This window comes from Eubalaena glacialis, chromosome 10, assembly GCF_028564815.1.
Source record: "Eubalaena glacialis isolate mEubGla1 chromosome 10, mEubGla1.1.hap2.+ XY, whole genome shotgun sequence".
Classification (NCBI taxonomy): domain Eukaryota; kingdom Metazoa; phylum Chordata; class Mammalia; order Artiodactyla; family Balaenidae; genus Eubalaena; species Eubalaena glacialis.
Window position 1 is genome coordinate 19,658,917 of NC_083725.1, and position 15,385 is coordinate 19,674,301.

The 15,385-nt window shown below is 35.4% G+C and overlaps 1 protein-coding gene across 1 annotated transcript in view; it reads left to right on the forward strand.

Moving 5' to 3' along the window:
• The window catches only part of ATM (ATM serine/threonine kinase), a 143,577-nt gene that overhangs the window by 90,788 nt on the left and 37,404 nt on the right, over positions 1-15,385 (forward strand). Inside the window, exons 39-43 of the mRNA XM_061203887.1 lie at positions 7,167-7,254; positions 9,377-9,532; positions 12,702-12,789; positions 14,788-14,876; positions 14,976-15,078. Coding sequence (XP_061059870.1) covers positions 7,167-7,254; positions 9,377-9,532; positions 12,702-12,789; positions 14,788-14,876; positions 14,976-15,078 — 524 coding nt within the window. The remainder of the gene's footprint in view (positions 1-7,166; positions 7,255-9,376; positions 9,533-12,701; positions 12,790-14,787; positions 14,877-14,975; positions 15,079-15,385) is intronic.

Genomic DNA, 15,385 nt, shown 5'->3' on the forward strand with positions numbered 1-15,385 from the left:
TTAATATTATGTAATTTGAAGTAATAGTAAAAACAATTTTATAACATGCCAAGTTTGATATAATTGCTGCTTATGATAACCTGATAATCTGTTATCATGAACGTAGCTAAGACTTTTTTTTTATGTTTATCATTTGTACATACATATTTATGCTACAGCCTTTCAAAGGTAAAATCAGCCAGTTTTATTTTATGTCTTTGTAGAGTACCAATATTTTTATTGCCTTAAGTGAAAATTTAAACTTCACATGTAAAATCTATTATTGAAAAGGAAAGTAAATATAGATTCCTATCAAATTAAATGGTTTCTTTTCTGATGTCTGTAAGTCTCACTGACTTCACTTGAATGTGCCACGTGCATCTCAAATTCAACTGTCCGGAGGTAAAATTATCATCTTCACCTCCTTCCCCAGCCTACTTCTTTTAATGTGTACCTCTTCAATGAATGGCATGCAGTTGTCCAAGCCAGAAACCTTTCTCACATCTCATCTGATTACCAGATCCTGTGAGTTCTGTGTTATAAATAACATTAGTCCATCTATTTCTCTCTGTTCACAGCATCCTTACTGCTTTTCAGCTCTGTGGTTTAACACAATGAAATCTTTCAGTAAATTCTCCATGATCTTTCTTGTTTCAGCCATCTTATCACTGTTTGCCGGGAACACTATCCTTTCTTCTTCTCCAGATGGACCATTACTCTTCTTTCAGATATCGTTTTTTTCTGTGAAACTATTCTTGTTCAGAGTTCTTTTCTGTATGCCACTACGGTATTCTAAGCTTTCCCTATCATAGCGCACATCACACTGTGTTAAGAGTCTCTTAGGCTATCTTACAGCCGTGAGGGAACTGGACCTGAGCTGCCCACCCCCACCAAGGCCTTTACTGGCCCTTTTTTTTTTTAGCTGTTGTGGTTTTGCTTTGCTTTGTTGTTGCTGTTCTGTTTTATTTTTGTTTTTTCTAATATATTTTTTATTTTTCTAATTTTATTTCATTTTTTATTCTTTGTTATTGTTCTGCTCCTTTTTGTTTGTTACCTTTTTTTTTTTGCCACACCACGCGGCTTGCAGGGTCTTGGTTCCCAGGCTGGGGGTTGGGCCTGAGCTGCTGTGGTGGAAGTGCTGAGTCCAAACCACTGGACTAACAGAGAACCTCAGACCCCAGGGAATATTAATCAATGTGAGCTCTCCCGGAGGTCCTCATATCAGCACCAAAACCCAGCTCCACCCAACTGCCTGCAAACTCCAGTGCTAGACACCTCAAGCCAAACAACCAGCAAGAGAGGAACACAGCCCCATCCATCAAAAAAAATGAGATGACAAAAAAATATGGTACAAAGAAGCAAGGTAAAAACCTACAAGACCAAATAAATGAAGAGGAAATAGGCAACCTATCTGAAAAAGAATTCAGAGTAATGATAGTAAACATGATCCAAACTCTAGGAAATAGAATGGAGGCACAGATCGAGAAAATACAAGAAATGTTTAACAAGGACCTCGAAGAACTAAAGGACAAACAAACAGTGATGAACAACATGATAACTGAAATGAAAAATACACTAGAAGGAATCAGTAGCAGAATAACTTAAGTAGAAGAACGAACAAGTGAGTTGGAAAATAGAATGGTGGAAATAACTGCCAAGGAGCAGAATAAAGAAACGAATGAAAAGAAATGAGGACAGTCTCAGAGACCTCTGGGACAGCATTAAATGCACCAGCATGCACATTATAGGGTCCCAGAAGAGGAACAGAAAGAGAAAGGGTCTGAGAAAATATTTGAAGAGATTATAGTGGAAAACCCTAACATGGGAAAGGAAATAACCATCTAAGTCCAGGAAGCACGGAGAGTCCCATACAGGATAAACCCCAGGAGGAACACATCGAGACACGTGTTAATCAACCTAACAAAAACTAAATTCAAAGAAAAAATATTAAAAGCAACAGGAGAATAGCAACAAACAACGTACAAGGGAATCCCTATAAGGTTATCAGCTGATTTTTCATCAGAAACTCTGCAGGGCAGAAGGGAGTGGCAAGATATTTAAAGTGATGAAAGGGAAAAACCTACAACCAGGATTACTCTACCCAGCAAGAATCTCATTCAGATTTGATGGAGAAATCCAAAGCTTTACAGACAAGCAAAAGCTAAGAGAATTCAGCACCACCAAACCAGCTTTACAACAAATGCTAAAGGAACTTTTCTAAGTGGGAAACACAGGAGAAGAAAAAGACCCACATAAACAAACCCAAAACAATTAAGAAAATGGTAATAGGAACATACATATTGATAATTACTTTGAATGTAAATGGATTAAATGCTCCAACGAAAAAACACAGACTGGCTGAATGGATAAAAAACAAGACCCATATATATGCTGTCTACCAGAGACCCACTTCAGACCTAGGGACACATACAGACTGAAAGTGAGGGGATGGAAAAAGATATTCCATGCAAATGGAAATCAAAAGAAAGCTGGAGTAGCAATACTCATATCAGATTTAAAAAGTCTATAATCTTTAAAATAAAGGCTGTTACAAGAGGCAAGGAAGGTCACTACATAATGATCAAGGGGTCAATCCAAGAAGAGAATATAACAATTATAAATAGTTATGCACCCAACATAGGAGCACCTCAATACATAAGGCAAATGCTAACAGCCTTAAAGGGGGAAATCGACAGTAACACAGAAGTAGTAGGGGACTTTAATACCCCACTTACCCCAATGGACAGATCATCCAGACAGAAAATAAAGAAAGAAACACAAGCTTTAAATGACACAATAGACCAGATAGATTTAATTGATATTTATAGGACATTCCATCTGAAAACAGCAGATTACACTGTCTTCTCAAGTGCACACGAACATTCTCCAGGATAGATCACATCTTGGGTCACAAATCAAGCCTCAGTAAATTTAAGAAAATTGAAATCATATCAAGCATCTTTTCCGACCACAGCGCTGAGATTAGAAATCAATTATAGGAAAAAAAACTGTAAAAAACACAAACACAAATACATGGAGGCTAAACAATACATTACTAAATAACCAAGAGACCACTGAAGAAATCAAAGAGGAAATCAAAAAATACATAGAAACAAATGACAACAAAAACATGACGACCCAAAACCTATGGGATGCAGCAAAAGCAATTCTAAGAGGGAAGTTTATAGCAATTCAATCTCACCTCAAGAAACAAGAAAAATCTCAAATAAACAATGTAACCTTACACCTAAAGCAACTAGAGAAGAAGAACCAAAAAAACCCAAAGTTCATAGATGGAAAGAAATCATAAAGATCAGAGCAGATGGGACTTCCCTGGTCGTCCAGTGCTTAAAACTCCGTGCTCCCAATGTGGGGGGCCCAGGTTCAGTCCCTGGTTGGGGAACTAAGATCCCACATATGGCAACTAAGCACACACGCTGCAATGAAGAGCCTGCCCAGCCAAAAGAAGGAAAGAAGGAAAGAAAGATAAGAGCAGAAATAAATGACATAGAAACGAAGAAAACAGTAGCAAAGATCAATAAAACCAGAAGTTGGTTCTTTGAGAAGATAAACAAAATTGATAAACCTTTAGCCAGATTCATCAAGAAAAAAAGGGAGAGGATTCAAATTAATAAAATTAGAAATGAAAAAGGAGAAATTACAAGTGACACTGCAGATATACAAAGGATCATAAGTGACTACTACAAGCAACTGTATGCCAATAAAATGGACAACCTGGGAGAAATGGACAAATTCTTAGGAAGGTATGAGCTTCCAAGGGTGAACCAGGAAGAAATAGAAAATAGACCAATCACGAGTAATGAAATTGAAACTGTAATTAAAATCTTCCAACAAACAAGTCCAGGACCAGATGGCTTCACAGGTGAATTCTATCAAACATTTAGAGGAAGCTAACACTTGTCCTTCTCAAAATCTTCCAAAAAGTTGCAGACGGAGGAATACTCCCAAACTCATTCTACAAGGCCACCATCACCCTGATACCAAAACCAGACAAAGATATCACATGAAAAGAAAATTAAAGGCCAATATCACTGATGAACATAGACGCAGAAATCCTGAACAAAATACTAGCAAACAGAATCCAATAGCACATTTAAAGTATTATACCCCATGATCAAGTGGGATTTCCCCCAGGGATGCAAGGATTCTTCAATATACACAAATCAATCAGTGTGATACAACATATTAACAAATTAAAGAATAAAAATCATATGATCATCTCAATAGATGCAGAAAAAGAATTTGACAAAATTCAACACCCATTTTTGATTAAAACTCTAGAAAGTTGGCAGAGAGGGAACCTACCTCAACATAATAAAGGGCACATACGACAAACCCACAGCAAACATCAAGCTCAATGGTGAAAAACTGAAAGCATTTCCTCTGAGGTCAGGAACAAGGCAAGTATGTCCACTCTCACCTGTGTTATTCCACATAGTATTGGAAGTCTTAGCCACGGCAATCAGAGAAGAAAAAGAAATAACAGGAACACAAATTTTAAAAGAATAAGTAAAACTGTCACTGTTTGCAAATGACATGATACTATGCATAGAAAATCCTGAAGATGCTATCAGAAAACTACTAGAGCTAATCAATGAATTTGGTTAAGTTGCAGGATATAAAGTTAATACACAGAAATCTCTTGAATTCATATACACTAACAACAAAAGATCAGAAAGAGAAATTAAGACAACAATCCCTTTTACCATTGCAACAAAAAGAATAAAATACCTAGGAATAAACCTACCTAAGGAGGCAAAAGATCTGTACTCAGAAAACAATAAAACACTGATGAAAGAAAGCAAAGATGACACAAACAGATGGAGACATATACCATGCTCTTGGATTGGAAGAATCAATATTATGAAAATAATTATACTACCCAAAGCAATCTGTAGGTTCAATGCAATCCCTATCAAATTACCAATGGCATTTTCCACAGAATTAGAACAAAAAATTTTACAATTGATTTGTATGGAAACACAAAAGACCACGAATAACCAAAGCAATCTTGTTTTTTTTTTCTCTCTTTCTCTCTCTTGTTGAGGCACTCGGGCTCCAGGGCACGTGGGCTCTGTAGTTGTGGCGCGCAGGCTCCAGAGCACGTGAGCTCTGTAGTTTGTGGCATGGGGCTTAGTTGCCCTGCTGCATGTGGGATCCCAGTTCCCTAACCAGGGATCGAACCCACATCCCCTGCATTGGAAGGTGGATTCTTTACCATTGGACCACCAGGGAAGTCACTAGCCAAAGCACTCTTGAGTAAGAAAGACAGAGCTGGAGGAATCATGCTCCCTGGCTTCAGACTATACTACAAAGCTACAGTAATCAAGACAGTATGGTACTGGCACAAAAACAGAAATATAGATCAATGGTACAGGGTAGAAAGCCCAGAGATAAACCCACGCACCTATGGTCACCTAATCTATGACAAAGGAGGCAAGAATATACAATGGAGAAAAGACAGTCTCTTCAATAAGTGATGCTTAGAAAACTGTACAGCTACATGTAAAAGAATGAAATTAGAATACTCCCTGACACTATACACAAAAATAAACTCAAAATGGATTAAAGACCTAAACATAAGACTAGACACTATAAAAGTCTTAGAGGAAAACACAGGAAAAACACTCTTTGACATAAATCACAGCAATATCTCTTTTGACCCACCTCCTAGAGTAATGAAAATATAAACAAATGGGAACTAAAGTTAAGTTTTGCACAGGAAAGGAAACCATAAACAAGTGAAAAAGACCAACACTGAGAATGGGAGAAAATATTTGCAAATGAAGCAACTGACAAAGGATTAACCTCTGAAATATACAAGCAGCTCATGCAGCTCAATATCAAAACAGTAAACAGTCCAATCAAAAAATGGGCGGAAAACCTAAATAGACATTTCTCCAAAGAAGACATACAGATGGTCAAGAGGTACGTGAAAAGATACTCAGCATCACTAATTATTAGAGAAATGCAAATCAACACTACAAGGAGGTATATCACCTCACACTGGTCAGAATGGCCATCATCACAAAATCTACAAACAATAAATCTTGAAGAGGGTGTGGAGAAAAGGGAACCCTCTTGCCTTGTTGGTGGGAATGTAAATTGATACAGCCACTGTGGAGAACAGTATGGAGGTTCCTTAAAAAACTAAAAATAGAACTAACATATGACCCAGCAATCCCACTACTGGGCATATACCTTGAGTAAACTATAATTCAAAAAGACACATGTATCCCAATGTTCATTGCAACACTATTTATAATAGCCAGGACATGGAAGTAGCATGAATGTGCATCGACAGATGAGTGGATAAAGATGTGGTACATATATACAATGGGATATTACTCAGCCATAAAAAGGAACCAAATTGGGTCATTTGTAGATATGTGGATGGACCTAGAGTCTGTCATATAGAGTGAAGTAAGTCAGAAAGAGAAAAACAGATACTGTGTATTAATGCATATATGTGGAATCTAGCAAAATGGTACAAATGGACCTATTTGTAGGGCAGGAATAGAGACACAGACGTAGAGAATGGACACATGGACACAGATGGGGAAGGGGAGGGTGGGATGAATTGGGAGATTAGGATTGACATATATACACCACCATGTGTAAAATAGATAGCTAGTGGGAACCTACTGTATAGCACAGGGAGCTCAGCTCGGTACTCTGTGATGACCTAGATGGGTGGGTTGGGGGAGTTTCTGCAGGAGGTACAAGAGGGAGGGGATATACGTATACATATAGCTGATTCCCTTTGTTGTACAGCAGAAACTAACACAACATTGCAAAGCAGTTATACTCCAATAAAAAAAAAAGTTTCTTAGGCTAGTTGGTGAGTTCTGTGTGGTCACAAATAGTCTTTGTTATATGGTTGTATATTGAGCTCTTAGTACATTGAAAAATCCTAGGTAAATAGTTTTTGAATCAATGAATTAGTCCTCTTCAGAAATAAAATATAAATTACTATTAAATTCTCAGTTTTTTAAAGCTCAGTAGTTTCTTTTAAAAGAAAAAGAAATGCCATTAAATTCCATTTATTGAAAACCAATTTTGTGCCAGAACCTTATAGTGTGGGGGAAGACAGATACACAAACAGAAGGGAGAAAGTGCTTAAGCAAGTATGCCTGGGACTGAGAGGACATATCTTTGTTTGTCAGAGTCAGAGCACTTTTTCCGATGCCATTTGGATAAAAAATCACAAAGAACAATGCTTGCTGTTGTGGACTACATGAGGAGACAAAAGAGGTAATGTAACTATTGGTTCTTGAGTTGGGGATTTAGAAGTGTAACTTGTTTTGGCTGGGTGAATTTTAACATGATTCTTTGAGGTAATGCTACTGCAAGTTGCTGTATTTAATATGTGTGATGCTTATATCTCCTTGTAATAATCCATATTTAGGGTGGCACTTTGGTGAAATCAATGTCAGGAACTCTGAATTCTTTTTTTTTTAATTGAAGTATAGTTGATTTACAATATTGTGTTAGTTTCAGGTGTTCAGCAAAGTAATTCAGTTATATATATGTATTTTTTTTCAGATTATTTTCTATTATGGGTTATTACAAAATAACTTACAAGATATTGAATACTGTAGGAACTCTGAGCCCCAACTGTAATAGTAACAGTGTTATCTTTGCTAAATCATTCAGTCTTTGGGGGCTTTAGTTTATTTCATTTACAGTGAAGGAAAGGAGTAAGTGATTTTCCAGGTTACTTTTAGTTGCATTACTCCTCTTTTAACATTTCTCTTTACACTTTGTCTCAGAAGTAGCTAGAGTTATGAAAAAAGCTCCTGCATGTATCTTTATTATGAAACATAAGTTTCTTTACTGTGTACCATGGTCTTCAAAATCTGTGGTTCTGTATAGTGATGCTGTGCTATAGCAGTGTTTATTTTCTCGATTGCTTTATAATATAGTATTTTTGTTCCTATTATTTCTCTTGAGATTTTTAACAGTGAGTGCAGGAATTGCTAGAGAGGATGGTCTGACTGATCTGTACTGCTCCAGAGTTGACCAGAACTTTGAAGAAATAACGTAGTAGGTCTATAACTTGAATAGGTAGTCATTGATGTCTCATTAGTTTGTTTGGTGGTAGTGGCAGTGGTTGATAAAAATGGGAGGGAATGGTAGGGGAAAACTGAAAAATTGTTTAACCTAAATCCATTTACATCTTAAAAATTAACTCCTCTATATCCCCCTCATTCCTTTCCATCCCACTCTTAGAAAAAGAAGTGTTAGGCCTTTCAGGGTTTGTGTTTCTGGTTAGAAAGTTACTGATTCACCATATTGTTTTGTATTGAATCCTCTTGTGAGAAAGCCCATAAGAAGCTTTAACTATAGCTGGAAACATGTCTTTTCTCAGTGTTGGGAGGCAGTTTCACCTCTGAATCATTCATTTTTTATTTATCATTGAGTTAGAATGGTATTGACATTAGTTGGCCTTGGAGAAGATAACGTTTCTCAACATTAAGTTTTTATTCCAAATACGACCTTGAAGAAGATTCCTTGAGAGAATATGACTGGGACATAGAATAAAGGGTAAGGACCTGAGTTCAGGTTCACGTTTCTCAGAACAGCTACAATTAAGTCTTGGCTATGTGATAGGCACTTTATTCACCAGCTTTGTAAGCATTGTTTACTCATTACAACTATTCTCTGAGGTATATATTGTTTCTGCGTTTTACAAATGAAGAAATTGAGCCTTAAGAAGTTAAGTTGCCAAAATTCATATAGCTTGTAGTAGGTGAACCAGCTGGATTTGAACCTAGCTAGAGTATCCTACGCTAATACCAGTGCTCTTAACCACTACCATGTCACATCTCTATAATGTTTGTTTTGAAAAAGATAGTATCATGGTCCCTTCCAGTTATGGCCTACTGTTACCACGGTAGAAGATTTTTTTTAAATAACCTCAACCTAGGCAACTAAGAAGAAAATTAACTGCAATAGGAAAGACATGTAAATGTGTCTTAGAAGAAACAATATTTTCATTGAATTGGCCATTTAAAAACACTCGTGTATGTGTTATTAGTTATTCTGTATAGCCTATTCTTAGCCTGTGGTCGATGGATCCCTCAGTGGAGGGTGTATATGAACCCCAAATTTGTATGGGATGATGGTCCATAGCTTTCATCAGACTTTCTAAGAGGTGTGTGGTCCAAAAAGAGTGACGGAGCTCTTCAGCTATGTTATCTTAGATGTTCATAGTTATATATTGGGGGTATGTTGTTTTTGGTTATTTAAATGTAATTTTCTTTTTAACTAGCACTAGCACTTGCTACCATTGGATTCTATATCAACATATTTTTCTTTTGACATTTAAGTTAAAGAAATGGACATGACTAGATATTTAAATTTTTTTCTTTAGACCTTCTTCCGGAACAGCTTTTGATGATGCTTTCTGGCTGGAATTGAATTATCTAGAGGTTGCCAAGGTAGCTCAGTCTTGTGCTGCTCATTTCACAGCATTGCTCTATGTAGAAATCTATGCAGATAAGAAGAACATGGACGATCAAGAGAAAAGGTAACGGAATTTGGAAGTTTTTGTTTGTAAAATTGGTGTTGACATTGTTTCATTAAAGGTATATATTAAACATTTGTTTTACTGCCACTCCCATTTAAAAGATATTTTAGATAGACGTTGTCTACCTTTTAAAGAGAAATGATAATAAAAATTTTTTAAAGAAATAAGCAATTCTCCTCTGAAATAGAGATGTTTATTACTTAAGAATTATAAAAATTATACACATAGCAAGCTCCTGGGGGACAGAGATCATCCTTATTTTCCTCTGTATTCCTCATAGTAATGGGGAACTAGCATTGGGAACTTAATGTAAGTGATCAGTAATTATTTTTCAAATGGTTGAGTGATTCCCTAATTTCAATTAAATTGTTTACCACTATTCCCTCAGTTTATTGAAGATCCATTTTACTTATTGACTGGAAGTAATGTAACTGATTGCTTTCTGTGACTAAATCACTTTCATTATTTTATCTACCTGTATTTCTACTACTTTAATTTGCTTTTTCTCTGAGTTAGAACTCTCATAAAAGTCTAACAAGTATCCTAGATAATAGGGAAAAGCAAAAAATAGCCAGGAAAGTCGAAGAGTAAAAAATTCACAGTTTATTGTCCCAACTGCCCTCCTCAAATCTTTGTTATTTCAAATAGCTTAGTGTTTATTTTTATAGTTATCCTCACTTTTCCATGACAAGATCACTCATATTACAAAATTAGCAAAGAGGTGTTACATTGATGCATTTCTTATGCTTGCTACTTATAATTTCTACTTTGGATTGTCATTAAGCTAGAAGCAGTATGGTTTTTGGACTGTGGAAAACCGGGAACCGGAATTCAGAGCCTAGTTCAAATATTTCTTATCTCTCTGGTTTGTTTTAATTTCTACTTTTCAATTGAAAACAATTAAAAATCTACAATATGTAGATCATTTGTATAATGTATAAGTGATATGTTTGTGATCACTTAGACTTTGTACAAAGACAAGTATTGATATGTTGTCCTTTAAGTATGAAATGAGTAAGAAATTGATTTTTGCCTACTCTTGATCTTAAAAATTTGGCAAAAGTCCTGCATACCTAGGAGTAGTAGTTTTAATCTGAATGTGCCTTGGTATCTTGGTTCCATAGAATAATATTTTTTACTAATCAGGAGTGAATAACTGAGCTCTTATTTGAGTATAAATAAAAGCTGTTTTAATTTGAGGATAGGTGATCATATAGAATGTGGCACATTTTTGCAAAATTGCTTGTTTAACAAGCAGGAGTACCTGGATTTTATTTTGGTTAACTTTAGGGGAAAAGTACTTGACAAATGGGGCTTGCTGTTTGCTTTGACAGTCTGATTTTGATTTTTTTTTTTCAGATGCCTGATGGGAAGGGGAGGGCAAACAGACATAAGGTGTATAGAGAGGGTAGGGAATGCTAATTTCCTTCAGTGACTCAGGTGAACTGAGACTTTTATAAATCTAAAGTGATCAGGAAAAGTATAAAAGCAAAATACAGATCAACAGTTTACAAACACTGTCAGGTCAAAAAAATGAATTGCTCTCTTAGGTTTTCTATTCGAGTTAGTTAATAGCAAAATGCCTTATACTAGGTATTCAGGAATACATACAGAGTTTTATTTGTTAACTTGCTCCTGAGAAAGTATGAGCCTTCAAAGTTAGTATCCATAATTTTTTTTAGAAAGAAGTCAAAACTCCTTCAAACAGGATTTAGACAACCGGTCGTAGTTCACACCTCAGTCATTTTAGTATTCCTAATACCTAAGGCAATGCCTGACAGAAGTCCTGGCAACTCTGTTTTTTGCCTCGATGGATTATAGCTCTAGACTCAAAATCATAGACTCTAATACTGTTGTTCCTACTTTCCAAGTTTCTCCTCTAAAAACTTTTTTCTGCATAACTTACCAATAAGGAAAATATATGTAATATTTACATATAAAGGTTATAAAGCAAAATAGAATGTTGTCAGTGCCATTTTGTCAATGGGTCTCCTCTATCCCATCCCTCTGTGCTCCTCCAAGAAGTAAATGTTATCTCGTGTTTTGTGTTGATCATTTGTTTGGATGATACTGTTTTCATGTGAGTAGGAACCCATAAATATAGTTTAGTTTCCTTATTTTTGAGCTTCCTAAGAAGTTATATGTGTACTTTCCTACAACTTGTTTTTTTCCCTCAGTTTTTTTGTAAGATTTGTCTATGTTGTGTGTTGCTGTGGTTCATTAATTTGTCACTGCCACATAATATACCAGTGGGAGAATATGCCACAATTCATTTAACCATTCCCCTGTAAATGATAGGTGTAGAATTATTGGGTTGCAGGGTATACAAATTTTCAGTCTTATAAGATAGTGCCAAATTGGTTTTTAAAGTGGTTATACCAACTCAGATATGTAGTTCATGAAGAAGTGGCTCAGTAGGAAGCTTTACATTTGAAGAAGGGATTCAAACTACCACTATTTCTAGTTTGAGTAAAAAAAGTAAAGAAGAAACTGAAATAAGTATAGGTAAATAATAGAGGTAATATCACTTATGATAGTATTTATTTTATACATTGGATTATTATTGTCATAAACACTGTATAGCTGGCATGGTTTTAGAATTGAAATTAGTTATAGGACTGAGTATCATATGCATACGTAAAGCTGAGGCCTTGGAGTAGAGAAATCTGAGTTCTAATTCTGACTATCACTTATTAGTTTTATTACCTTGGGTGTTACTGATCCACTTCCTTTTTAACACTTAATATTATCAGACTTCTTAATTTTTGCCAAATTATCAAGTGTTAAGTGGTGTCTCAAGTGTGGTCTTAATTTGTGTGCCTGTGTTTATTAATGAGGTTAAACTTCAGGTAAAACCACTGACAGAACATTTAGGAATTGAACTCAGGGGCTTCTGCTCTATTTTTAAGCTCTGTAAATAAGCATATTTTGGCATATAGCCTTCCCATAAACGAGACTGTCATTAAAATGTAATTCTCATTCAGAGAATTAATACTAACAAATTCCTTTTCTATTCTAGGCCTAACTGGTATTGTTTTTAAGTATAAATGGTTCATTATATTTTATTTGTAATCTTTGTTAGTTTTTTCTGTCAAAGTGTATGGTATATGTATTAGCAAGCTTCAAAATAGTATATTCCCGTTAAAAGAGGTGCTCTTGTGATAAACAGAAGTCTTACGTTTGAAGAAGGAAGCCAGAGTACAACTATTTCCAGTTTGAGTGAAAAAAGTAAGGAAGAAACTGGAATAAGTTTACAGGTAAATATTACCTTATTATAAGTGATAATATTTGTTTTATACTTTGGACTATTATTTTGTTATAAAGACTATATAGATTTGATTTGTCATTTGATTTTGCAACTGAAGTTACCTTTTTGGACTGTCATATACATAAATTCATGGTTTGAGGCTTAGGCCTTGGAGTAGACAAACTTGAGTTCTAACCCTGACTCAACCACTTAGTGGTGTAATCTTGCACAAATTACTTAACCTTTCCAACCTTGAGTTCCTTTATCTGAAAGATGGAAGTAAAGCCACCTATCTCATAGGGCGAATTTATACCATGTATTTTCTGCTACAGTACTCTGTTCATTTTCTTTGTAGCACTTAACATTTATAATTATATTTTTATTTGTTTACTTGTTTATTGTATGTCACATCTCAGGGCAGATTGCTTCTTCTGTACATTTTTTAATGTTTACTCTTAAATTGACCCATTCTTACTGAATTTCTTTGGTCACCTAATTCCTCTAAAATGAGTTTCATCTTCTTCAGTTTGCTTAAACCTCTGATGTTCTCTTCTCTGTCTTTTGTTTGTCTCTCCTCCTACTTCTTGGACAAAATAGGGGACATTATAGGAAGTCCCACCACATCCCACTGTCAAACATGGAAATCTCCCTGCATCTGCTGCCATTGTAATCTTTCCTCTTGTTAAAGCAGAGAAAGTTTCTCCTTCTGTCCTTCTTTCTGTGCTTTGTTTTTCATCAACTCTTTCTCAGGAACATTTTTTTTTATTGTGCCGTGCTCCTTCTCAACATATTCAAATTTTCAAACTCTTAATAAAAACATTCTCCTTCAAATGGACACAAAATCATTTCCCTTTTCCCTATGTTCTCTTAAAGGTGACATCTTTTTTTCCTCCCTTTCCATCACAGCCAAACCTTGTGAAAGAGTTGTCTGTATTTCCTGTCTCCATTTCCTTCCTTTTACTCTCTCCACTGAATAGCATTTGCTAATGTCACTCATAAACTTCATGTTACTAAGTCTAGCAGTCGCCTTTCATTCAACTTCTTCCTTAATGTTTCATCAACACTTAACACCATCAACCATGCCTTACTTGAAATATGTTCTATCTACCTTTTTCATACCATTCTCCTGATTTTTCTCTTTCCTTTTTTTGCTTCTTTATAGTCTTAGCCTCTTTTCTGAGTTTTTGGAGTATCTCCTGTGCTTCAGGCACTGTGCTAGGCTTCTGAACTGAATGTTCCAACACTGAGGGCTTGATTTCATGTTTATGAATAGAAACAGTTTGATTAGAATAATAGAATTATGCCAATATCAATTTGTGTTTAGAAAGTATTTCCTGGAGCAAGTACCATTAAGATAATTAAATTGCTTGATCAATTTTCTCTGCAATGCAGTTTCTAATTTTCTGTTTTCTTTTTCCTTTTTTTCTTTCTGTTTTGTTTGCTATTTTCATTTTTATTTTACTGAGATTATTTTAAGCAGAATCAGTTCTTTCCTGAGTAAATTTTATAACAAAGTTTTGAGTCATCAAACCAATTCTTTACCCATATCACATTTTACCAATTATAACATAGTGCAACTTTGAATTTTCTCTCAAAGAAAACCTTTACAGCTTGTATTTTTACCAAATTCAGTTTTCAAGAGTCAGACTTTGCAGGACTTCATTTTCCCATGTACAGTTTTAGCTGTTGACAGGATTGTTTGCTTTTGTTTTTATGATTATTTTTGCATGTGTTAGAAGCCTGTTAGGTTGGGATTTATTTCTTATCTAATTCACTAAATCGTGAGCAATTCTTCTCAGGTAGTCCGCAGTCATTCTGTTGTCTGGGATCAGTTTGTTGTGTTGCTGATCAGTATCTTTATTATATATTTAAATATCATTATATTTTACTTTTATAACATAACATGTAGAGTTGGGAGTTACATGATGGTAATGATATAATTTCAAATTTGCTGAATTCATAAACTGATAGTTTTCCCCTCCAATTTTTGTTGTTTCCATGTTTTTAGGATCTGCTCTTAGAAATCTACAGAAGTATAGGAGAGCCAGATAGTCTTTATGGTTGTGGTGGAGGGAAAATATTACAACCCCTTACTAGGTAAATTGCTTTTTTATAGATAATGCTATAGTAATTCTGTTATGAAAGAAGTTACATGTATGTAGAACTCAAAAGCATTTAAAAACTCTTTTCTTATAGACTACGAACATATGAACATGAAGCAATGTGGGGGAAAGCCCTAGTAACATATGACCTCGAGACAGCAATCTCCTCCTCAACTCGCCAGGCAGGAATAATTCAGGTACTTTTTTTTCTGCTTTGGTAAAGCACTACTAGTGTAGTACTCAGATTATTTCAGTATGTCAGTGGAATATTTACACAACCAGATAAACTGTAGAGGTAAGACTGAAGGTTCTTTTTCAGGCACTGGGATTAAAACTCAGAGGGATGCACAGGTAAATTGGAAAGGTCACTGACCTGAAAGATAGTGTAGATTTGTTGGTCATAACCTTCTTAGCTAACAGTAGAAGACATTTCTTGACCGTGTACTATGTGGCCGGTAGTGAATTAAGTCCTTTGTATGGAAAATCTCATGTAAACTATTTCTC